The following is a 27,800-nucleotide window of genomic DNA, read 5'->3' on the forward strand; positions in this document are numbered from 1 at the left end:
TTCGTATTAGCTGTTTGCAAGTTGACCTACGATGTCACAACTGGGTATTAATTAAAAATATTTGACAACATTTTTTTTCAATACCAATTTTATCAGTTTTAACTTTTAAGGCCACATTATACTTCTCCGACTGCGTAATGCGTTATCCGATTGTGTAACCACGGAGACCCCTCGAGCCTTCATACTTCTCCGTCGTGGTGACGTATACTCATTGCAATTTCCCCCCGATCAGTAGGGGTCGATACGCAAGGTTGTTGTGCTTTGGGCTACAGTGAGCAATGGCGTCCGAGAGAGAATGACTGATGTTGTTGTTGCAGCTGAATAACTATAAGATTCAGATTTATCTTATAGTGTAGTGGGGTGCGTGTGTGTGTATGTGTGAGAGCATGAGCGCGCATGTGTGTATATGTGCAAGTGTGGTCATTAGATGTGGTTGGAATCTGAGTGGGGGACCGAGTCATTGTCTGACCAACCCCCACCAGCGAGCCCCAGGATTGCCTCGCATCCACACTGTAGAAGACCAGCCTGGAGGGGTGCGGGGTTGAAACCCCCCACAAAGGGTCAGCCCGCAGGGGCAGACGGCAGCAAAGCTACGGACAGAGGCCAAGCCACCCCACACCTCGGCAGATCGAAGATGGCCCAGGCCCCCCATCGGTGGGGGCAGAACCGCCCCCCCCCCAGACTGCCTACCGGGAAAGCAGGCCACAACCACCCCCACTACATACTAGAGACCCACCACATGCCCCCCATCCCCAGGAGGGGCAGACAGAGGCTCACGTAGTACCCCGAACCAGGGGGCCCCTAAGATGGAAGACGGGAAGACCCCCAAGCCAGTCCAGGGCAGAGCTCCCAAGCATAGGCAGGGACAGAGGTCAGAGGAACCACCATGTCCGACCCCGTTGCGCCCCAGCCAGGAACCCCACCAAACATCCAGGAGTGCCGATGCCCAGCGCCGGCCCTCACTGGGTAAGCAGTCAACCGCCCACCACCGCACCTTCAAGGAGGTGCGGCGTGATGGACCGCAGCAATGCCCCCCAGTCCCCCCCAGCCGAGCGAAGGTGACCCAATCCCCCCTAATCCAGTGATACCCCCAAGCCACCGTAGCCGCCCCCACCCAAACAGCCAGCCCCCAGCTTGGCCGAGGAGAGAGCAGGGGTCAGGAACCTGGGATAGTACTCATGCCCACCTCCCAGCCCCCGCCCACCAGGGGATGACTTGGTGGTGTGTGTGTGATATGGGGTATGAGATATGAGATATGTTGGAAACTAGTGTGTAATTAAAATGGATGGGGAAGGTGTGGCACGGACACCCCATTGCTGGTACAAAGTGGACGTCAATGTGCTCCGACACCCACCAGACCCTGCTGTCTATGATGCGATACAATTAGGGGGAGAGAGGCAGATCGTCAGGGGCCCTGGAGAGTGGCCCACCATGTGGTGGTTCCACCTCCCATCAGCCCTGCCATACCTCCCCCCAGTGCCCTAAATGTATGTGGGGAAGTGTATGCATCCTGGAGGGACATAAAGGTGGGCAAGAGCAAGAGCAACCCTCCTGGCCAGGAGGGTCTCTCCTGGCCAGGGCCAGGAGAGACCCTCAGCCGCTCAACCCAGGGCCAGCTGCAAGTCCACCCCGCACAAGACCAGGGCAGGGAGCCACAGAGCCGGAGCCCACCCCTGCGAGGGGGCAGGAGGCGACAGCGCCACGGGCACAGACCAGCCCACCACACGCCAAGGTAGGCCTTTAGGCCCCAGGTCCCCGCACCCGGGGCCCATCCAGGCCCCCAGGGCAGCCCATCCAGGCCCCCAGGGCAGCCCAGCCCACCACCAGGGACAGCAGAGCCTCCCCCAGACCGCCCCCCAGGAGGCAGGCAGGAGCCCGGCACAGCTATCCCCGACGCCTACCCCGGAGCCAACCACACGTCTTCCCCCCCAGAGGGGAGCAGGCAGAGGCTCACGTAGGGATCCCAGCCGGGGGTCCCCAAGGAGACAGGAGGATCCCGGATCCGCCCCGGGCAAGCCCCCCCGTTTATCTCTATGTGGCCCTATGTATTAGCGTTCTGCCCAGGGTATGACCCCGCCTATCGCCATATGACACCTGAGATTGGCACAGCGTCCCCCACGACCATGTGGATAAAGTGGTAGAAAATGGATGGATGGATATTCTCAACATACTTTTATTCACTGAAAAAACACCAGACTCACAAAAGACAACACATATGCACACATGTTAAGCCTGTCTGACTCACCTCCTTTGAGGAACAACACTGGTCGTAACTTTTGAGCACGATTAGACCTCAGTTGAACAACATACTGCTTATTGGCTTATTGGTGACATTGATGAGATCTACTCTTTAGGTACTAAAAGTTGATAACCAATGACTGTTTTACATATTAGGTTATGCAGGGGAATTTAGGTAACTTGTTGATACCACAAAAGTATTGAAGTTCATGACTCAGCCCTAGTCACAGACTAAAGCTTGGGGACACACTACACAACCGTCAGAGTCTTTACTGATTTTGAAAAGACTTGGAGCACAGACTAACAAACTGGTTTCAGCAGATTTTAACATGACTGAAAGACTGGGAATCACACATTTAACTGCGTCTGATGAGGGATCACACACTTTGTTTTGTCAAACAAACTGAAGCCAACTGAACATCAAACTCTCACAAGGGCCTCCGTGTCTACAAGAGCGACAGTTTAAAGGGTAAACAAACATCACTATTGTTATTTTGATATTCCTTCTTCTTCCTAAATCAGGTCGTCTGTTACCTCATACACATATGCTGATTCGTTTTACCCCTCACACACTAACAGATTTCTGTACAAACTAGCCATGCGGACTGACCCAAATTAGTGCTGACTGGTGTAGACTCTGCTCAACTGTGATTCGTGTGTAAAATTAAGCTTAGTTGGTCAAGTGCCATTTTAAGTTTACTTAGAACTTAGAATTCTAAGTTTACTTAGAATGGCACTTGAATGGCTAGAATGGCTTTAAAATATTTTATTCCTTGAGCTGGCAGTACCGGCCTGGACTTTGCTATGTTTTTCTCACTGTTGACTTCTACAAGAAAACAAAGGGAAACTTTCAGGACAGTTGTCCTGCCAGTTCACACTGTTCTCATCCAATATAAATTTGAGAGGATCTGCCACAAAGATAGAGATAAAGTTAAAGAGCTGCAGAGACTTACCCAAGACAACTTGAAGCCGTAACTGCTACCAGGCACCATATTGAAGTTAATAGCCGTAAGCGTGTTGTTATGATGTTAAGACTGATTACAAAGTGCAATGTCAATGGAAAAATTACACCATCCATGTTTGTTTCTGCCTCTATAAGCCTTACTGTCACTGCATTACTCTCCTGGCTACTGGGTTGGGGTTTCCCTGGAAAATCTAGAATTACTAGAACTACAACAAAAAGGAGGTTTATTATTCAATTTCCTAAACACTGCAGAAATAGTTTTCTCCGATATCTATCATGTTTTTCACCAACGGGTGCTTATTATGACACAATACAACATGTCACGAGGAGACAGCTCTGTTAGTGTTTATTGTTGATTAGTCAGTTGTTTTAGTTTATGTCTTTAGTCACGTTAAAGTTCATCTCATGTTTTGGTGTTGGTTTAGGTTCACTTCCCCTTTTATTCTGGTAATCACTCACTCTTCCTGTCGCGCTGACACTGCATCCACCTTGACACACCTCCTCCTAATTATATCCGTGAGGATATTATGGAATCGGTCTCGAGCGTACGCGTCGTCGTCCGCAGATTTTAGCCGTTAACGCGATAACTGGAAAGGCGTTTGAGATTAAATTTTCTTATTTTTTGTATGGGTCACATACCCCCTGTAGATGATCCCTATTGATTTTGAGCAGTCTACCATTGTTATTAATTAGTTAATTAATTAATTAATTAATGATATAAAAACCATATTTTCACCTGTAACTTCCAAAGTATTGCAGGTATTGGCTTCAAATTTTGCATGGGCATCACATACCACCTGAGAATTATCCCTAACTTTGTAGCTTTATTATTAATTAGCAAATTAATTAATTTATTATGCTAAAAACACATTTTCGGCTTTATCTTCCAGACTAATGGAGATATTGCCTTCAAATGTTGTACAATGATTCATGTAACAACTATCTACAAGTACAATCATTATTACTTTGGCTATGATTGGTAATAGTAACATAATAAGTGGTTAACTTATTAGTGAACACAGAAAAAATAGTTAAGGCATTTTTTCTTTATTATTGAGCTCATTTGGACACATTGAGGACATCATGGGTTTATTTAGCACTTATTCATAATATTTATTACATTATAATATACATTTATTAATTATCATATACAAAATAGTTAAGCCTCCATTTCTTTATTAATGCATTGAATGGAAAGTTTGAACATATTGTATGCTTTTTCATGAAATTTGGACACTTTGTAGATATGGCAGGTGTGGTTAGCATTTAAATATTCATAATATTTAACAAGGTATAATAGGCTAACTAGTTTTATTAAAAACTAGAGAGAAATTTATGAGTTCAGGTATTCTGTGTTCAATATCGAGTTTATATGGATACTTTGAACATGTATAAAGTGTAGTCAGCATTATATCATAATATTTAACAGTTATTTTGTTGAATTTATTTATAATTAATTAAAACAGTTAGTGGCAGGTGCAATGTGTATACTTTGGGTATATTGGAAAGTTGAGGATTGGACAAGTTCGCGGATATACCCCTTGCTGTCGGCCTCTCCCCTTTATAATGTCCCCACTTCCCTCAGTCAGTGTCAGTGCGTCGAAGAAGTCATTGTTTCAAGTCTGATCGCAAGTAATTTTGAAAGCTCAAAGCTAGAATATGTTTTGTTATTTTCGTTCACCCTGTTCATCGTATAATTGGATTGATATTCCATTTTTGTTTGAGGAGCAAAAAAGCCTCATCGTTGTTCATTCATCCTGATTCCTGTCTCTTGCATTTGGATCCACGCATTGCTACACCTTCCTAGCACAACACTGGCTCTGGGGAAAAGTACTTATATTATTGCTGCATCTTTACAACAGTAACCAAGCTGGAAGCACTGGGGGTACTGAAGTTGCATGTTCCCTTTAAAGGTCTGAACACTTTTATAAATACATTTAAAAAAATCAAAAGGCTAACATTAAATCTAGAACACAATCAAAAGTTCTGCACGTGAGAGGATCTGCATATTCTCTGAAACTGTGATTTATGCACACAGGGATCTCGATGAGAGTCAAAGGGACACGAGTTGAGATTGTGCCAGTACCAATCACAAGCACTCCGATGGAGCTTTGCCCATAGCTTTGGTTTGCACTCAGTCTTCCTGCCAGCCCCCAGAACTCTGATCAGAGCCTTTGAGCACAGAAACAAAGAGATGTCTTCTACTGATTACGGGTGTACAGTTTTTCTATTCATACCAAATTCTTATCTGACCCAGCTTCCTTTGGGCATTGACTTGTACAAGGCAATATCTTTTCATTATTCACAGAAAGCTTACTCTCTTGACTTTGATCCAGTGTTTGAAGTTTTTACTATTTAATACATGCCATGCAAGTTCATTCTGACAAACAACCCCGTTTAGAAAATAATGCATGCAATACACTTATTTTCACCACTTCACCACCACTGATCTGTCAACAGAGTCAGCATATCATGTTAAGTGTCTCTCCCCATTAAGAAATCATGAACCATCTGCCTGCTCAGCTGATGCTGCACATGATATGAGGGATACCTCTCATGTTATGCTTAATTAATTAAGCTTGCTAAGGAATCACACCATAACAAAGACTAACTGTATGCAAATGTGTCTTGTTTCTGTGAAATGGGAACTTAAGGACTGTTGTGTGAAGCAGTTTTGTGTAGACTGGCTCATACTCTGAAAAAAAAACTGAAAAATTTGAAGTGGCAGGACAGAAATGATGTCCAAAAAGCAGAGAAGGTGTAATGTTGAGATATTACATGATGATTCAACGGAAGGACAAAAAAACCTACAAGGATCTGTGATTTTTTTTCTCCAAGAAACCAGAAAAATTGGCCCAAACTAAACACATTTGACAAAGCTTACTGAATTTTATTACTTGAAAAAAGGAAGTAAACATTTTAGTATTTGGAGCTGTGCTCATTGGCCCTATTGGTTTATATGAAGCTAAATAACTGACTCACACATAATTTACTTAATTATGAAATTGTGGTGTGACTAATTATATAGGGCCTAGAAAATATGATGATACACTGGTCTCACTCAAAGTAGACCTGTGATTGAATAAGACTCAATGTACATAAGTTTGCCAGCTTACGGTAAACAACGACTGCACATTCACAGATAGCACATGCAGTGCCGCTTTAATGTTTAATATTGTATGTTGGATTACTTATTGCATAATCAGCACACACCACCGCTCTCTAGACATTTACATATGTCTGTGAACACAAGCATTAACTGTGGTAACAGCTGCTTCCCAGGGATAAGTTAACACAACGTCGTTTCAGGGAATATCTCAGGCCACATGGAACCCCCTGAAACAACTCAGAACGCCTAGTGCCAGCACTGTAAGTTGTGCTGTAACGTTACACCATAAACAGAGAAGACAACGTTGTAATCATTACATACAGTATATAATATAATAACTAGGGCTGTCAAAAGATTACAATTTTTAATCACATTAATCACAGGGTAGCTGTGGATTAATCACGATTAATCACGATTAATTACCATTCGTAAATATGCGAAAAAAATTCATGTATGTGAAAATATGAATGTAAAGAACAATAAAATACTGTAAATAACTTGTAAAAACCTATACAAACTTAGTAAAAAATAAACATTATATTGTAAAAAAAAAAACCATATTATAAGACAATATAAATAAATAGAAAAAATAAAATGCTGTAAATAACTTAAAAAAACCAAAAAACTATACAATGCACTGTAAATAATTCACATTATAAAAAAAATATAAAGTATAGAAGTTGAATAGTTTTCTTGGGGGTACTAAACCCACAGCAGGAGAAGCACTGCTTCTACTAGTTAGCGTTAGCTAGCATTCTGACGCTAATGTTAGCTGCTGTCTCTGTCCCCGTTAGTTAGACAGTGACTGTTAATATTATGATTATATCATTATCTGCGCCAGTAGCACCACTTACAACTGTGTCTTTCTTTCTTTTTTCTTCATCCTGTTTTTTTCTTCCTCTTCTAACTTCCTGATTGATAACTCCTCTTCATTTTCCTTCAGCTTCACACAGGTTAGCGTGAGGAGTCGTGGGGCTCCTTTAGGGAGGTTTCCTACTGAGATGTCATTGCAAATCAACCGTTTTGTTTAAGAGGGACGGGGATGCGGCTGCTCACTGATGCATTTAGGCTCCGAGTGTCGGGAGCCCCCCTATTGGCTCAGGGCCCCAAGCAGTTGCCCGCCGCCTTGCCTGTTCATAAACTGCACGTCTACCCGTAGCGCGATGAAAGTGAGTAAGTTAAAAAAAAATGACCGCGTTAATTCCACAAATTAATCATCCTGCGTTAACGCGTTCATTTTGACAGCCCTCATAATAACAGAAACAGACAGAATGAACCGAGCCAGGGGAAGAACGGGAAATGATGTCTGTTTATTTAAGTTTCGTGAATATGTCGTCATCAATTTCCTAAAGAAGCGTATTTGCTGTTTACATGGAGACGCAAGCCCTGCATTTTGAGGTTTTCCTACTCCCCTAAAACTTTGTCTCTGTGTGGACAGGCACTCAGAGATCAGGAAATTCTTGTGTTGAAAATCCTCTCAGCTCATCTTCTTGGTCTGTGATGACTGCCAATAGTCGTCCTCTTCACAAGTTTCCAACATTTGCAATCAAACATGCACCTGGATTACGAATGCTTTTAAGAAGCAGAGACTTTTCGCCATAAATCAGACTGCGGCTTTCACCCACAATTTTCATACATAAAAAAAAAAAAGTAATACATAATCAGTCACTTTTCATGCATCACCACCAATGTTTCCGAGTGAAACTCCCACATTCCCTTCTACATGAATGCATACTTATGAGCAGTAAAAGTGCAATTTGCCTGTCTGAGCCACATAACTGTGTCGTCCTTTTGTACATGCTAAGCCATGTTTTCAGGCACACATTGCATGTGAAATGAGTTCCAAACCCAGTTTGGAACGGTAAAAAGCCCTGGGTCAGAGAACAGTACCTTCACAAAAATACATGCTGTACTGTACCAAACTAGTGTAAGAATCTATGATGAACCTAGTAGATCTCTGGCACATTTAAATTGAAATGATTAGAGTGCCTGCTTATAATGAGTTGAACACAAAAGGTCAAGATGTGCAAATGGCCTATGATGATGACTGTCTTGACTATGATGACCATAGTTACAACCATATACCCATGAGGACTACTACCTCCAAATAACACTTAAATTGAAAAGATCTATAGCGGAAGAGGCAGAATCTCATAGGTGTGTGCGTCTGTGCGCAATTCTTTTTAGTTCATACTACTAAAGAAAATGAATACAAAACTTTGAGGAAACAACTTCTTCCCCCCCCCACATGGCCTCAGTACATACAGAGAATACACAGGCAAACACATTTATTTCCCACCACACACACACGGAGACAAACACTCGCTCACACACATCAAGTTAATGTAGACTGCAATGAGCCTCTCAGGAAAGAAATAGTCAGCTTGGCGAGAAGCGATTAAAGCTCCCTTTGGTCGCCTTGGTGTTACCAATGATTGATGTGATTAATAAAGCTGTTGTCATGGCGCCCTCTATGCTTCTGAATGTAGGCCAATAGACATAGGAGAAACTGATACAGTCTCTTAAGACACTCATGTATCTAACCATTGTGAGTTATCTTTTCACGACTGGGAGAAACTGGACTCGTCACATTATTATTTTACACATCATCTAACCATACTGAGATCAAACTGTGATGTTGAGCCACAATGCAAACACTGATGGCTCACATATATTCAAGCAATGTAGTTATTCAGTTAATTCACTGGAATCATGCCAATCATTTGTAGTTCTTCAGCCTGCAGGTGCAAGAATTTCACCATGACACCAAATCAGTGTTTTCTACACATTGAACAAGCCAGAGAGTAAAAAAAATAAAGAAGAGAAAAAAGAAAAAAACCCTTTAAAATAAGTGCTTCACTTAAGTGATGCATGTCTGAGAGCAAGAAATAGGCTAATTGGTTTGGTCAGGATTCCTGTTAAGGCATGCACTAATTTTCACTATGCTTTTGTTAGAGTAATACAGAGCGTGGCAGGACAAAAAGCCAAAGGGTCAATTCCTTGCTTAAAGGTACAATATGTAGTATTTATGGGTTTATATGACCCAAAATCCACTTTTTTCTACATATTATGTGCTCCTGCATTGTCTAGTCGCTGTATAATAGTTTTTGTTTCATTTTCGTAGTGTTTCAAAAAGCCATGTTAAATAACATGACCGCGGACCGCGGTTGCATAGCCACTGTTAGCAGAGAGACGCCATGTTTCTACCGGAGCCTGTAAGGACAAACGCGAGAGTACAAAACAAGCGTCTCTTTGCTTGTAGCGGAAGTCCCGCCTCCACTCTCTCCGCTTCGTCTGCTACGACCGCGGTAGCTCGCCCTCTCCCTCACCTCACGAACCTCATCTGCTGACACGGAGAAAGACGACGAGGATGACATTTGACCAGCTGCGGATACCGTAGCGCTCAGGGAAGGGAGGGGGTGAGCAGAGAAGCAGGTCTTTGTTGTAAATTTCAGCCTCTCCTCTAGATGGCACTATAAACTACTTATTTCCCCTTTAACCCTCAATCTCAAAAATGCATGTTCCCGCTAGTGCAAGTGCTGTCCCGATTCTCAGAAAAATTAAGTTGAGGGGCGAGTTTAAGGGCTGTATGGCCCTCAACATTGAGATTTTCTGAGACCACCCTTGGGAGCAAGGGCTACCCAGAATGCATTGCGTGTTTTGACATAACAAAGATGGGCCGAAAGCAGCGAAACGAGTATGCTACAAATTAAGTATTTTCTTTGTTAATAGAGATATAAAAATTATGAAAACCATTGTATTATCTTAGTTTAGGCCCATATTATGGATTACTGACGTCATTGTTGCGTAACATTTAAATTTATTTTAGATCTTTTGTCAATAGCCGGCCGGTGCGGAGAAGCGATCATTTGCTATGGTTTACTTTTCAACAATGCCGTGGTGTGTGTTAACTGTCAGCTGAATATGTACGTGGTTGTGGTATTTGTATGAGTATCATCTTATAACTAACTGACAACCTAATAACTTGACTGACAAACGGATCGTAATAAATAATCGTGACGTATATGTGTTCTTCTTCTTCTTTTTTGGAGTTGACAGACTGGACACAGCTTTCGCGTTATTTTTCCCCACCACAGTCTGAAGACGTATCTGCATTTAAGGGGTGTCCCATTTCTACAAAATACCCCTCAACACTTGGTTTTGAGGGCCAGTTAAGATTAAGGGTTGAGTTTGAGGGTTAAGATAGGAATTGGCCCAAAGTCCTGTCATCAGGACTTTCTGAAGATACACTATATAATGCACAACTGTATTGAATTCAAGTGTTTCAATCAGGCTGTGGGATAGGCCCCTTATCTCAAATGAAGGTCAATCTTAATGCTTCAGCATACGAAAACAATGCTATGCTTCCTGCTTTGTGGCAGCAGTTTGAGAAAAGCCCTTTTCTATTCCAACATGATCGTGCTCCAGTGCACAAACAAGGACTATAAAGACAGGGTTTGACGAGTTTTGTGTGGAAGAACTTCACTGACCTTAAACATTGAGGAAAGTGTTTTAGGAATTGTGGAAGCTGTTATAGCTGCAAAAGTATGGGGGCTGTGTAGACTATAATTCCCTTTTTACCTCACACATACACAATTTTGCCTCTCACATACATTTATTCTACCTCTGACATACACTCTTTTACTTTGCACATACACAATTTTAAATCACAGGAAGATAGCATCTGCTGTGTGAAAATAATGACACTATTTATAGGAAAGTAGTTGACTTGGACAATTATCTTTTTTCAAGTTTTTGTTGCAATCCATCCACAACAATATTTTTACTGATTGCGGCCAGAAAATAATTTTTTATATAAATAGTTTTCTAGGGATGTGAATCTTTGTGTGGCTCACAATTCGATTGATTCTGATTCTTAGGGTCTCGATTCATACGATTGTCGATTCAAAAATTGAAAATCAAAATAATAACGTTTGTATAAGATAATGTGTTCACAGAAAGGCAAACGTAAGACAAATGTTAACATTTATTCATTCAAAACAAATAAAAACTTACTTACTGTACAAATAAATAACTTGCATAACTAAAAGCTTAGGCTAGCTGCCTTTCTCTTTTGCAGAAGTTACAAAAATAAACTATACACAAATAACACAAACTGGTGTTTTGTGTGGTTTTTCAAAATATAAACTTTAAAAAAAGTTTTTTTTTGTTGTTATTTTTCGATGTTTGAAGTTTATTTGAAGTTTAAATATCACTGTGTTTGTCTCCTATATTTTATATTTAACTGGCATTTCTTATCCAAACAACCAATGGTTCATAAAGGAAAATCATGAAAATTTAAAGGGGTGCCCAAACTTTTGCATACCACTGTATGACTACACGAGTGTAAGTACAAGCAATGATAACAGAATAAAACACCCCTTCCTATATTTTTTAAGTTATTTCATTTCAAATCTTAAGAGGATATTATGTCCACTTTTTTATGTATTGTATATGTATTGTTCTGTGTAGCAGTGTAGCTCACAACAATAGTATCTGTGCTCAGAGAGGTGTGGTTTCACTGACAGCTTAGATCAGGAGGGGGTTGTTCTATGTAAATGTTATGATTCTGTCTCTTGGCTCCGAGAAGGTGTAAATCTTTGAGGCTAAAATTCTCCCTAAAGCAGTTTGAGGAGTGCCTACATTCAAATGACCATATCTTCTTCAAATATTATCTGATTTATTGAGTTATTTACAGAATCTGTAAATAAGTCAAAATGTCCCTTGGTAGACTTGTGCCTGGTTTTGCCATGGCTTGCCACGTATGTGCAAAGTAAAAGAGTGTATGTGAGAGGTAAAATTGTGTATGTGCAAAGTAAAAGAGTGTATGTGAGAGGTTTATTTTGTGTAAGGCCAAAGTAAGAGTGTATGTGAGAGGTAAACAAATTGTATGTGAGAGGTAACATTGTGTATGTGCAAAGTAAAATTGTGTATGTGAGAGGCAAAAATATTGAATGTGAGAGGCAAAATTGTGTACGTGAGAGGTAAAATTGTGTATATGAGAGCCAAAAATAGTGATTGTGAGAGACAAAATTGTATACATGAGAGGTAAAATTGTGTATGTGTGAGGTAAAAAAGGAATTATGGCCTACACGGCCCCTCATACAAAAGGTGGGACCAACTCCATATTAATTAAAGTACTGTATATATTTGAATACCTCATTACAGTCCCTGTTGATGTAATGGTCTGAATACTTCAAATCATACAAATCAGAAATGCACTGCACTTTTACCATATTTGAATTTATAACAGACAACATAGTATGTAACACTTTTGGTCTCCACCTTCTCCTCGAGGGAAACATCTATTTTTTGTCTGCTAGCTAGGTGCTTTCCTCTGTTCACTCAAACTTTCCTCCACGTCTAAGCTGGGCAGTAAGTGCACGGTTTGAGTGTTTCACGATATCATCTGCCTGCTGCATTTGGAAACAAAAGAGCAGCAGAGTAGTGATGGGATCGGCAGTTCATTTGAGTGTACTAAATCACTAGAATCCGTTCATTAAAATGATTCATTCAAAAGATTTGTTCACCGAATCGTTCAGTGCTCAGCAGGAGCCCAGCGCCCTGCTACGTGACTCAGGTCCTCCCTGAGTGCAGTACGTTCGTGCCGCGGGTCATTGAGTGAGTGACAGCACGAATGAGAGTCATGTCCTCAGCCACAATTCTCCAGTTCGTTCTTTCGAACGAATCATTCATGACCGACACAACACTAAAGCAGAGAGAGTAATTGAGAAGCGTGAAGTTGCAGGTGGTAAAACAGAAACAATGATCCGAAAGACTAAAAAGTTCCCTCGAGGTGACAGAAACTGCAGAGGGGCAGATTTTACAGTCATCTTGAGCAGTTTCGAACAGCAATACATTGTGAACATCCAAAACTATACAACGTCCTTCTGGAAAAGCTCAAAGTTTACTGGAGTTGCTTTGCCAGAGGAGAGTTAGTGTGAATGTACTGAACAGTTTAATGCACAGGTTCAAAGCAAACGTCCTCAAGGTGTCAAGATTTCTACAAATGCACAAACACCTTAAAGGCCGACACCCCGGAGCCGCTGTATCATCACATACTGCAGAGAAGTGAGTTCACAAATAACATTGATACCTCGTAGATATTTTTAAATCCCATGCTCCCATTATTCTTATTTATCAGCCTCTGTTGCAAGTACATACTACGTCTGTGTCATACGTCTATCAGTCGGAAAATCATGGAAGAAGCTAGCTTAGCGAACGCTCGCTCACTTACGTTAATGCGTACTTTACGGCAGGGGCGGACGGTGTATAGGGACGATTTGGGCGACACCCTCCCAACTAGGAGGAGAAAGAGAATTTTTTTCCTCAGCATTTCCAAAGATCCTTAGTACTAATATTCCTTTCAGCCGTCTCTGCCGGTAAAGGTAGTTATTGTCAGTGTTCTAGACATATTGTCTATCATTGTCCAATCAGAATCGTCAGATTCAAGTCACGTTTAATGGCTCTGCCTCTTCTGGGGCGATTTGACTGACGTGAAGAATCGCCCAAAAATGCTCCCATTGACTCTCATGTTAAAAAAGTTTTTTTCGAAAAACATACCCTCCAATGCATTTTTAATCACGATTTATGTGCATGCATTAACGTGCTTACGTCATATGTAAATTGAGCAAAGAGAGGAGGGGATAACTTCTCTTCACTTCACTTCATGTCTCTCGATAAGTTGTTCGCCTCTGGTGCCGCGCTAAGCGAAGCGAAGCTCACCGTTTTAAAAATACACGGAAGATTGTGCTCGTTTAATCGGTCCCAGCACAAACTGATAAGTACACGTAGTTTGACCAGTGCCATGGAGTTCGCATTTTCATACCTGTTAGCTGTTTATGGCTCGTAGCAGCGGACAGCAGTCATTTGAAGCTACGTTCGTTAGCTTGTTTGCTAACATTGTTGATGTTTGTATTGCTCTGCTCAGGGTTTAACTGCAGGTTAAACTTCACGCAGATCAGACAATCGGACTGGTTTGTGTAAGAGAGTATTGTAAGATGCATTTATCAACACATCTAAAGATCAAATTCTGCACTTGATCTTTGGTCGGTTAATAAATTCTTGACTTAATATGCTGCCCCTGTCTGTATGTGGTTGCTGGACACATCTTGTGTCCTGTTTAGCTGTTTTACATCAGACATTAGATTCATGTAAATAATATGTGTTTATCAAGTTGCCATCTAGTGGACACAAGGAGGACTGTTAATCATTTAACAACACAATGATACTGTCTTTCTTTATGCACCTATTGAATGGATCACCTTATCATTATCAGAAAAAATTGCCCCCCCCTGAAATTTTCTTCAGGAGCCGCCACTGCTTTACGTCAGTAATTGGTGAATTACAGGCGAAGCTGCTTTGACATATTTCATTTCAGCCCCTGTCGATAGTAGCGTTTATAATGAATTGTAAACCTCTTTCACTTAACTGTGTGATTTGGAGCATATTAATTCGATATTTATGCTGTAAAAAATCTGTGATAATTCTTTTCAGGTATTTAACTGTGATAAATGTTGTGTTATTAAAGCACACGTGTGAGTCCACTGTATGAATGTTAAACAGGTGCACCAAAATAGGTGCTAACGGAGATAATCGTGATTAGTCGACTCATTGAAAAAATAATCGATAGATTAGTCGACAACAAAAATAATCGTTAGTTGCAGCCCTATTTGTAAGTGGTTTTCATGATGGCCCTACCTGTGTTTGCTGACATGGACTTTCCATGTGGGGCCCATGTTACTGAAACCATATGGGACCTGCATAATTTGGCCAATTCAATCCTATGCCAGGGTGGGGCCACCATGGAAACCATGGACAAACCTGCATGGGGTCCATGTTGTAAACCTAAATATAACCCTTAATGATCCACATGGACATGAATTTGTGGATATGTAACATGGGGGGCGGGGGTTGTCCAAAAGTAACATTTCCCATGATTGACAGCAAATTTAAAACTGGACTACACAGAATGCTGTTGTGTCACTTTGCTCCATTAAAATGTCACAGTGGTTCTGAGTAAGGAGTGCTTACTCCTGGAATTCAACCTGGAAATTTCACTTTTAATTCAACTCTGTGTAGATTGATCGGCCGTCAGGGTCATTTTTCTTCCCTCATACCTCCACACTGGTTTACATGAGTTATTGATTGCAATGCTGCTACACCACTGAAACCTCCGAGGGACTTTAGTTGCAGTTATTGTTTAATGGAGAAAATGATGCAACCCTTTAATTAAAAAAAGTCCAAGAACAAATAGAAAGTCTTCCTTGAGTGAGCAGGGTGAAATGGAAAGGATTTTTAATTTGGATTATATGTTCTTTGACATTTCAGAAAGTGGGCACTTTTTTTTTTTCCTCAGTGAATTTGAGGCAACTGAGAAAACCTTATCTTCCTTCACAATTTCAAGCATTTCATTGTTGAATTGGTATTACATTTTGTGTTGACTGACACAACAGCACAAATCAGAGAAAGATAATGTCATTATACTTCATAAATGGTGTCACGCGGTGTCATTTACTAGCAAATTACCCAGAGGTCAGCTCACATCTGGTAGAGCTGAATTGCAGAGAGAGCGATACGATCATTTTAGTTCTGTTTTCAGCTGCTTGAACAATGACAACCACGCTCTGGTTTTGACCCTGAGAGCTGGATTGTTTTGGAGTCACTGAGAAGAGCATTTTCCTGTAATGAGTCTGTAAGTTTTTGTAAGTTTAATTATTGGGTGCTTTGTAGACAATAGTTTATATTACTGCGACCTGAAGGTTGCATTCAGCTTTTATTCATTTTAGCCTCCTTCTGTACACTTTGTACAATTCATTAGAGTTTCATTATTTTTTGTATTGTGCGCCATACAAAAAGGCTTGCCTTTCGTGGACAAATTCATTTTGAAATCACACTTGAGATGACTGTGTGACATGTTGCACTGGGAAATGAACAAAGCTGTGCTGTTGTATTGCTACAGACAGTGGGTGGAAATGATGTGTCTTCCTCACGCCTCCAAACGTCCCAGAACCAAATGAAAAATATCCTGTATAAAAACGTGCAAAGACTCAACAAGATGTTTGAAGTATAATCAGACTTGGACAAAAATAAAAAAATAAACGGTATTCATTTGCCATGTCAGTAGCTGATGGTAAGAGGAGATGTTTTCATTGTGTTACTATTGCAATGATATCTCACCATGGGGCTCGACAGAAATAGCGGAGCAGTGCAATTGTGACACAAACTGTTTCAGACGTGGGGAGGGAGTGGGAAGCCCTAGGTCCACCTGTCTGTGAATTTAGGCCACTGGGTGATAAGGCAGGATATTCTCAGCGTGCCCCTCCTCCTACCAGTGCTAGGAAGTAGTCCTTACCATCAGTGATTATTACAGGCGGCATGATATGCTCTGCTCTCCTGTTCTGACATGTTAATATTACATGAAACTGTTAGAGATGACAATGAGCCTGGGGCGAGAGGGAGACATGGAGTTTTTTTCCCCTTCTGCAGGATTTCTCTATTTCTTTTTTCCTCTCCATCTATTGCAGTGGAATTGAAAAGCCAATGGCCTCATTATCAAGTCAAGAAAACATAAATTAGCATATAATTATTTTGATGTTGGTGTTTAGATTTCATATCCTCTTTTGTTGCTGTGCACTGATTATTGCAGTGCAACACTTTGGTACAGTGATTCCCAAATTGTGTGCTGCGGCACACTGATGTGCCAGGGGATTTTGTGACAACCGTACATTATTGGCGCAGTATCATTCTGTGAACAAGATGCTGTTTGTGAATAAAGACATCACCATCCAACTGACATCGGTCCTGCTTTAATGGAAATTGATTATTGTGATCGCTCACTGAGCCTGTTAACAATTTTTCTCACGTGCACATGCACAAACAAAGTCCGTCGTGTTTCCCAGAATTTAGTATTTAAAGGTTTAAGGCTTGAACGGGGAAAGTATACATTTTAGTTCTGTGTTCCAGCTTTTTACACATTTATTTTACACAGAGGTGTGCCTTGATATATTGGTGTGGACTTGAGTAAAAAAAAGAAGTTTGAAAACAACCAAATAAAATGTTTAATCAAAGAACATTTAACCTGGATGCCATTTTGCAGATTGAGTATTCTTACAAATGGAAGAAAAGCTATAATCTGTGAGTGTTTTGTTCCTCGGGAGGAAATTAGAGACCATTTGTCATAAAAAGAGACAGTTTTACTGTCTCATAAAGCAGATTTTTTCCGACTGTGAGGCGAGTTGAAGGTAGGATAGAGTGTTAGAGACCTGAGGCAAAAAATACTTGGTGAGCTGAGAGGGACAGCTGCACAGTAAAAACAACAAACATTAAAAGATCTTATTGTGTGGTCCATTCAGGAAATCCTTAGTTCCTTATCGTCTGTAAAACTTAAATTACCCAAGGATATCATCATATAAAAATTCATAAGAGAAAAGAGTCCATAGATGCTTACGGAAATCATGGATGCTGCATATTTTCCTCGTACTTTCCTGTGACTCAAAGTAATCCTGAGATAATGGTCTTTAAATCCGCAGAGTATAGTGCAATCACACGACTAAAGTTACTCTGGCATAATTTTCTGATTGCCTAGTTGCAAAGTCTTGATTTGCTCCACAGCGTGGTGTGAACCAGATTTAGACAACTCCAACTGTTGCATAAACCAGTAACTTCATTGTATTTGTATCTTTTTATGCCATGAATTTTTCCACCTTTCAAACCACCTCTCTCTCGCTCTTCTCGCTGGTGTTTCCCCTGCATAATCTCCTCTATCTCCACCACCTTCCTCCCTTTCTCCCCTTAGTTCCTCTATTCATACCTCCAAGGACACACGCACCAAGTCATTATTGTCTTCCTGCTGCCATAAATGTAGCATATCTATACACAACAAACACACCCACACGCTCACTTGGCCGAGGGCATGTATTTGAGTTAAGTCAAGCAGAGCTGAATTGATGGTCTTTTCGCTCGCAACCTCTTTCATCAGACTGCAGGTTCATTGTGAAACATGCCGTTTTAACCATGCTGTCCACCTGCGATTCCCTGCACCTCCGATGCAGCCCCACAAACAGTTAGAGGGGTGAGCAGAAGGCATCAGGAAGGTGGCTTATGACAACTAAACAAAAGCACTGGTGTTTAGTGAAAGAGGTTGTACCATACATTAGGCTGTTGCTGCTGCTGCTGCAGCGGCCTGCCACTGAGCTGAAGTAACCATGACAACAGGCTGCTGGGAGACAGTGGAGCGGGAGTCAGCAGCCTGGAGTTAGTGGGCCTTCAGCTTTTGAACACCAAGAGAGATTAGCTCAGCGCAAAACACTAAACGTCACACACTGCAGCTCTGTGACTGGTATTGATGTTAGATGAAGAGGAAAGCACACAGTATTTTTTTTGAGGGGCAAAGATCCCAAAAAAATTGTTCAAAACACAAATGCAAGTGCATCCTCTAAAAACCGGCGCTCACAGCAGTATATGAAATGTAAAAATTATGCACAAAGCACTGAGTAGCTGACAGCATGAATAGCAAAGCAATGAAGATAAAATACTCTGTGATATGCCAGCAATCAGTATAAATTGCATGACTTGCCAGCAGCGGATCAATCTCGGAGATTAATTATATTGTTAGGAGATGTTAAACTTGTTGCCGTGATGTCAGTAGCAGATTGGTGAGAGAAAACATTGAACGCACTGGAGGAGGAGAGTAGTGCTTACGTAACAAACCAAGGGCAAGACACGAGAAGGCTCGATGAGCTGCAGAGGGGAGAGGCAGAAGAGTGAGAGGGCTGGAAGAACAAGGAGAAAATAAATCAATTTGAAGAAATCTAGACAGAAGGTAGGAGAAAGACAGGAGATGAAGACAGATATGGGAGATGAACAGAAGTAAAAACAAGCCATAGACTGCCTGATATCTAATCTTCAGAGAGCTTTTAGCCCATCTTCAGAGGTCAGGGATAAAAAAAAATTATGAGATCTTCAAAAGAGAAACACACGACGGCATTGACAGGATGTTAAGGTGGTAAAAAATGGAGCACAGATTATTTACTGAAGAGTTGTGTTGTGAAATAAATATGTAGAATCATCAGAGGATCCCTTTTTACTCTCCTCCTTAATCCTCCTACTCAAGTAGGACAAGAGACGCACTCCGCTTTCTCACTCACTCACTTCATGCAATTCCCCCTATGGAAGGAAACGAGAAGCATTTCCATATGAATGGGGTTGAATCTGGGAACACTCTATACATGTCATACAAAGGCAAAAAGCCAAAATTAATATAGTCATTATTGATTTATTTTTACACCGAAAGATCCAAAAATATGGCCTTCCTTCTCATCCTTAAATTAAATTGCTGTAAGCAACAAAAATGCAGCATCATCATAATATCTGCTATCACCTTTTCTTATATGGTTATTGGTAGTTTGGGCGATGCAGTGTGTCATGTTATCCCTAAATGCTTGAATTGCTTGCCTTAGTAATGTTCATTTAAAGCTCAAGTGTGGAACCTCTATCACCCCCTGTGGACTGCTGCTGTTTATAGCCTTAGTCCAAGGGTGAATTCCAATTCCTTGCTTAACCCTCAATCTCAAAAATACGCGCTCCCTCTAGTGCAAGTGCTGTCCCGATTCTCAGAAAAATTAAGTTGAGGGGCGAGTTTAAGGGCTGTATCGCCCTCAACATTGAGATTTTCCGAGACCACCCTTGGGAGCAAGGGCTACCCAGAATGCATTGCGTGTTTTCACATAAAATAAAAGAATACTACTAATACTCAATAAAAGAAGCACTGAAGAAGTCTGCGGAGCTCTGTGTGTAAAAGTGTTCATATTGACATGAACGGGAGCAACATAACAACAACTCTGTCTCGACGGGGTTTGGGAAACATTCAAGTCATGTCGCCGCTTCAGGTGAGGAGTTGTTTGTTGTGCCGCTGGTGTATTTAACAGCGACACGGCACAATTTACATAGCGCATTTGATTTATCCAGCTCTCCAACACGGCTTGTAAAAGCCGAACCTTTTCCACACACTTGACTTGATGCCAACCGGCGAGTTTATCACGTCAGGTTGTTCCTCCATGTGTCTACCATCTCTGACCTGACTCGCCGCCTCAGGCTGCGGAGAGAACTCAAAGATACGAGTTACATCTCGAGTTAATTCGGATTTTGAAGTTTGGCATCGATGCAACCGCATCGTATATGTTCATATCGATTTACCGATGCAAATCGGTGAATCTTCCAAATCGTACTCACAACCACCACATATACTGTAAATAAACAAGGACAATTAAAGACTAGACTTTAGAATCTGTTAATAACAGGACAGAATGTTTCAGAGATGGAGAGATCTGAAACAAGTGCCTCTTATCTGTGCTCATTTAATGAGATTAGTATTTTAACACATTGCAGATTACACTCAACTCTCAACTATTTCTCTAAAATCGAAACTATTGCAGCTTTTTTAAAAACACACAAATGTCATGCAAGTTAGGGAGGGGGAAATGCACTGTAAATAAGTGTCCAAGCTCGGTTCAGTGGATTTTATGACCTCTAAGGGCCACTGTTTTATTTGTCTGGTGTAAAAGATGCAATACTTTTTAAGAGCAACTGCACAAATAAAAACTTACTGTATCAGCAACACATGTCAACAACAAAGAAGGTAATTTACTGACACATTTATGTGTGGTCAGGCTTTATGACTTATATCTCAACACAGAATGGATCATGAGTTCAGTACTTGACACAGATATAGTATGTGTGTATCTTGTGTAACATGTATGTGTAGGTGTGTACACTACGAGAGGCCATTTGAGAAATAATTCAGTCTTCAGTCAGTCGCTCACATGTTACATCATACTCTCTCACAAACACTAGTATAGTCACACACATTTACTATCTGTGTGTGACTTTACTTTACTTTACTACTTTCTCACAAACACTGACAGTGTCCTGTGGCAGGTTGCCACCTGTCACGTCAAAGTTGCCACGTTGCATATTTTAGGAACCAGTAAAGGAGTTGTATTGAATGCAGCGTTGGTGTATTGAAAGCCGCTGCACTCTCCACGCGATCTGATAAAATCGCTGGAGTTTGTTGTAAACTGTGTCTGCAACCGCAAATGTTTCATGTGGCAGAGGGCTGTCAGATGTAGGCTACAGCAGCCTCAGGAGAGGATCAGCTCCGCCCTTATACACCTGTTGCTGTCTGAAGATCCGCCGCATTTCCTCATCGACCGCGTTCCGCCGAAGCGGGACACTGTCCTTGAGATCCGACTGGAGAGACATCCTGATTAGCCAATTAGAAACTGGAAATTCAAGTTGACTTCCGTTTCAATCAAACTCTCTTACACATACTACTATACTTGCTCACATTGCATATCATTCTCTCATACATTCACTATCATGTTGTTGCATGAAGTAATTGAACAGTAAATGTAATGTAAATGTGTGTGACTATACTAGTGTTTGTGAGAGAGTATGATAGTAAATGTGTATGACTATACTAGTGTGTGTGAGAGAGTATGATAGTAAGTGTGCGCGTTTAACTATAGTAGTAAGTGTGTGTGTGACTATAGTAGTGTTTGTGAGAGAGTATGATAGTAAGTGTGTGTGACTATACACAGTAAGAAATCAAAGTAGGAGACTGTACCTAAAAAGGTACCAATGCTTTTTGACGCTCCTGTTGTACCCTATCAGGTACTCTGCACCTTTAACATTTGTACCTGCTTGTTTGTACCTCTAAAGAAACATTTCTGCACCTCTGGTGACAAAAATGTACCTGTACACACTGAGATAGGTACAGTGCTTGCACCCTGATATGGTACAACTGGAGCGACAGCAAAAGGTACAGACTTGTACTTTGACTTCTTAGTGTGTGTGAGAGAGTATGATAGTAAGTGTGCGTGTTTAACTATAGTAGTAAGTGTGTGCGTGACTATACTAGTGTTTGCATGACTATAGTATAGTATAGTTTGTGAGAGAGTATGATGTAACGTGAGCGCAAGACTGAATTCTTTCTCAAACGGCCTCTCATAGATGTTATTGTAAAACATAGTGTGCATGAATTCACAAGTGACTAGGAAAAGCTCACTATGACTCATAAATAATAATACAAATAATAGCAGACATTTTTTATGATTTCCCTTTCCCCAAAAACATACTTATGCAACACAACTTTGTTGAACTTTTTTCCCCAGATGACAGGGGTGGAACTTGGGTACAAGACTATGGTTAAAAATAAATGGGCTCAGGTTTATCTTAGTCAGTAGTGTGTGAATTGTTTGTGCGCCAACAGCTTATCTCGTGAGACTATTTGAGATAGATGATGCCGGTGTGGCATTTTACAAAAAATAAATGGCTGCAGGTTGCCATGCTGTGTGCATACATCCAAAAAATGAGGTAGGGCTTTGATTATAGTAAACGCGGAGCCACACATGCACACACACACACACACACACACACACACACACAGTGCACCTTTGAGGATCACTCGTATGATGATGCCAGAGGATTTACCAACCTACAGGCATGAGAATTAGAATTAGGCAGACTGAATCTACAGCCTGGGGTTGTTTTCAGTTTTCAAACTTACCGATCACTCTGATGCTACCTGCTCCTCCCCAGCTGACGCGCAGCCGTGAGAGGGGATTTTAAAGAAATTATAATTGAGGTTTCAAGAAAAATTCAAGTATTTAAACAAATAGCAAAGCCCACACATGCAGTGAAATCAGTCCACCAAGCAATTACTTTGGCAAATGTCTTAATTGCAACCCAAAGTATTGATTTCTTAATTCATAATTGGCTTTTCTAATTATTATTTTTTCTCTCCTCTTCTTTCTCTGTCCAAATCCAGCAAAGGCATTTTTTTAATTGCAAAATTTTTGCAAACTCTAGTTGAGCTTTTCCTCAAAGGAGATGTACTTTCCTCTCCCCAAATACCAATCACTTCAATGAGATTGTCCCATTAAAAGAGCTTTAATGAGCCTAATCAGTGAGGTGGGAGCTGAGCAGTGAATCGCTTAAAGAGATTTGTGTGAGAAGAGACATCAGTGTGGCCATCCACTGTTAAAAATGATTGACAGGCTTTTGTTCATCATACAGGTGCTGGGTTAGATTTCTCTGCGTTGTTGTTTTTTTCACCCCTTCATCACATGTGTGAACTGTGACATCGTGGATGTGCCGGAAAAAAATCAAATCAGAAGAAGAAAAAACTGCAATGCGCTCAGTGATAATGTTTGGCTTTTACCATTCTTTTACTAATGAGTGCTGTCCCCACAATTGCTTATCACTGAACATGGCACATTACTGGGAAGAATAGAGCAGACTAAGAGGAAAGTAGCATGCTAATCCAGGTATATTGTTCCCATTGATGTCGATTGGAGCCGAAGCCTCACTTGACCATTCATTTGACCCCAGAGTGAATGCCAATTAGACACATTACTACTGGTCAAAACCTGTTTAAGTTAACTGTTTTTTTGACAAGTATGAGTGGGGTAAGTGCCAGCAGGGAGACTGCCTGGCACTTTGGCACAATGTCATTTTACAAGCCAAACAATGGTCTTATAGTGTTAGGGAGAGTAGTTATAGCTATGTGTCTCTGTGTGTTAATAGAAATGTGTAAACCTCCTCTGCTTCCCGTCTCATATACAATTAAAATATCTTTGCTGACCCCTGACTTGCTGCAATTAACCTGCCTTCTACTCATTACACTGAGCTGCCACCAGTCTTTATGGTAATGCACTCGTTAGGACCTGTACAAACGAGTCGAGACATACACATACTTGTAGACGACAGAAAACAACCTCTCCTTTTACAAGGTTGCATGATGTCACTGCCCCAAATCATCTGTCATTGATTGTTGTTTTTTTTATTTATTTCTTGCTATGTACCTCCAGCAGAACAGCAAAAAAGTGTCAAGGGAGGTGGCCATTAAGTGCAGGGGAACAATGAGTGCATAAGTATATCAGCAAATTCAAAATAAATGTGGAATTTCTTGTCCAACTCAAGGTCCACTTACACAGCTCCTTTCCATGGGACTTTTTATCAGTGGTTGGGTTTAGTCACCATGGAGATGGTTCCATTGGCATGTGAGTCATCTGTGAATGTTAAAGTACTTCCTGTTTAGCATGTTGAGCATCGTAGCTTAACAACTTAACACCCCAATGGATTTCAAAAGATCAATTACTTCATTGTCATTCGTTTGCTGCCATTTATAAATATGTTAGTAAAAACCCTCATTGAGGTAAGAGAACCTTGTCACTTTTATAATGCATGGCACACTGTCTAGTTTACTGTATGGCTGTGGGTGGAAGGGGGAGGACAGAGAAACATGGGGAGTGGAGACAGCTGATGCATATTTCATCAAGGTATTGTGGACACAGCGAGAAGCCTACTGGGAGAGGGGGTGGAGGTGAGGTGGACAGCGCTACGATGGCCCACACCAGTGGCCATCTTCTTTTCCAGTCACCTCAGTCAAAACATCAGCAAAATTGTTTTCTCCGATTCAAACACACATTCATTACTGAGCCGGACCTCAGCTTCATTGCCTTTTCCAAATGCAAATGCCAGCTAATATCAAACACATCACCAAAACCATTATCAATATGCCAGCAGGGAGACTGCCTGTAAATGTCAGAAGCTCACACAGCATGATGAATTATACAACAGTCATCTTGTCACCAGGTGAGGGGAGAGCGGCGTGTGAAAGAGGAAGACAACACAGACAAATAAAACATGCTTGAATATAACCATGGCTGTGCAAGTGAGACACAGTTTATTTGGTAACTCTTTTGATTTTGATTACTGGTAGATAATGTACACTTCTTGACAGGTAAAAGTTATTCAATTCCATCTATTTCCATCCCCTGTTGTATGCAAACATGTTTTGGAATGCACAGATATGGCTATGATTCCACCCTTCTTCTACATCCAATAATACACTTAATCTGTGTTTCCATTGAGTTGAACACCACGGTGCATATTTTTTTGATAATGATTAACGTGACCCATTTTATAGGTGCATAAAGCAAGACAGTATCAATTTGTTGTTAGATGATTAACAGTCCTTCTTGTGTCCACTAGATGGCAACTTGATAAACAAATATTATTTACATGAATCTAATGTATGATGTATAACAGCTAAACAGGACACAAGATGTGTCCAGCAACCACATAAAAACAGGGGCAGCATATTAAGTCAAGTATTTATTAACTGACCAAGTATCAAGAGCCTTCACAACTTTTACCAGATACATACAACAAACATATGACAAGATAGTCACGTCAAATTATTCATTTAGTGTAAAGGAAAGTGCAGAATTGGATCTTTAGATGTGTTGCTAAAGGCATCTTACAATACTCTCTTACACAAAACCGTCCGATTGTCTGATTTGTGTGAAGTTTTAATTGACGTGAAAATTTACATATGACGCAAGCACATTAGTGCATGCAAATAAATCGTCATTAAAAATGCATTGGAGGGTATGTTTTTCGAAAAAAACTTTTTAACATGAGAGTCAATGGGAGAATTTTCGGGCGATTCTCCACATCTATCAAATCGCCCCAGAAGAGGCGGAACCATAAAACGTGACTTGAATCTGATGATTCTGATTGGACAATGACAGATAATATGTCTAGAACACTGATAATAACTACCTTTGCTGGCAGAGACGGCTGAGAGGAATATTAGTACTAAAGATCTTTGGAATTGAATTTTTAAAAAAAATCTCTTTCTCCTCCTAGTTGGGAGGGCGTCGCCCAAATCGCCCCTATACACCGTCCGCCCCTGCTTAAGAATACTAACAAAATAACCAGCCATTTTTGGCACCCTTCCCTTGGGGTACCTGAGTAAAATGTAAGTTTAGGGTGCAGCTAGTCCTGCTCCACCCAATGACAGTCATGAGGCAACAGGCTTTACTGTTTTGTATAGGCTGTCTTTCTCTTCAACACCCGCAGTTTATTCTGATACAAACCTTGATGTCTTGTTGAGACGGACACAAACCAAGCAAATTCACCAGGTGTCATTTGTTGTTGTTTGGCAACAAATGACATCGAACACAACAGACAATGTCATTTGTTGCTGTCACACTGGTAGGATGTCTGCCTACCAAGTAAAGGTACTGTTCTCAGTCAACATACAAGTTTCACCCACATCTTTACCATTCCACACTGCACTGTACCAAACCAAACAATGATAGAAACAACGCATACGAGGTGCAATAATGCCCTCCACAATTCAAAGCTTCCAAATTTAGCTCAGCTTCCTTATCACAGTTCAAAGTTGTCTAACGTGGCTCAAAGCTCTTGACCCAACCACCTTCTCGTCTCCTCAGTCTCCCCATCACAGTTGTCCTCCATTCCCATCCTCACTCTTTTAACCCCATTCCCCAATCCCTCTGGATTACCCTCTCCCTCAAAGCTCCTTTCATTTGCCCAGTCCCATCCCCCATCACCACCATCCCACGCTCCATGTCAGTATAGTGTATGCACGTGCATACGCAATCGCATATTCCATAACCTCAAGCAAAATCCCATAATTCCTGTTACATTTTCTCTTTCTTCTGCCATTTTAGGAGGGTAAAGTCAACACCATCTCTTCTTTTTCTTTATTAACAACTCACTCAGCAGAGAGAGAGCGAGTTGAAAAAAACAGCTCACAACACCTTATTGGCCCAAGAGGCTCAGGTGACCTTCACTGAACATACAACTTCAAAATAAAATCACAGAATAATAATAATACATGAGAACACACAACCTAAAATTGCTTCTATGTTGTCTCTTTGGACCAAAACTAGAGTGCACCACCAACTGGACTAGAAAATGTTGTGCGAAAGGGAGTTGCCAGCATACCAGACGACCGCAGAAAGGAAATGATGACAAAACAGGGTTTTCTCCAGAAAACCTGCTAAGCCCGGTGGTACCTATCGGTACCACGTAAAAAAATAAATAAATAAAAGTTCACAGGTAATTTTTAATTATGACTATTATGTGTTATTGTAAGACATTTATTAACAATACTTAAACACCAACTATAGAGTCTTACAAAAAGACACTCTTGAAATTAAATTAAAAAAAATTTCACTTAAGTTCAATATTAATTAAGTAATCGGCCAGTGAATCTTAAAACAAGCCATGCAATGGTTACATTTAAAAGTAAAATAAAGCAACATAAATATAAAAGTGCTAGTGCCCCCTCATCTGCCTCATCTGGTGCAAACCGCCCTTTTATTTCTGTGCACCGCCCCTGCGCTGTTGCATCTCCAAGCGGTCATTTCATGTCTAAAGCAGACTGGATAATTTCTCTCCGTGTTTTATCCCCTCATAAAAATAATGATCTTTATGACGAGGATGGAGTACAGTCGCGATGAAGTGCAGGGGATCTGAGTAGATCTTAGTAAAACGTGGTGACAGACTCTGAAGAGCAGAGCGCACTTTTCATCGTTTTTACTCGGTGGTCTTAATTTTTGTGAAAGAAGACGCTTTAACGCTGCAATTAAGGGAATAACGGATGCTTCA

At 41.0% G+C, this 27,800-nt stretch overlaps 1 protein-coding gene across 1 annotated transcript in view; it reads left to right on the forward strand.

The window, feature by feature from the left end:
• Positions 1-806: 806 nt before the first annotated feature.
• LOC310928305 (protein Wnt-8a-like) overlaps positions 807-27,800 on the forward strand; it is a gene marked incomplete at both ends in the record, with an annotated part of 109,002 nt that continues 82,008 nt past the window's right edge. Inside the window, 2 exons of the mRNA XM_083890828.1 lie at positions 807-1,058; positions 1,579-1,732. Of these exons, the coding sequence (XP_083746954.1) occupies positions 807-1,058; positions 1,579-1,732 (406 nt within the window). The remainder of the gene's footprint in view (positions 1,059-1,578; positions 1,733-27,800) is intronic.

This window comes from Microchirus variegatus (genome assembly GCF_963457635.1).
Source record: "Microchirus variegatus genome assembly, chromosome: 6".
Taxonomy (NCBI): domain Eukaryota; kingdom Metazoa; phylum Chordata; class Actinopteri; order Pleuronectiformes; family Soleidae; genus Microchirus; species Microchirus variegatus.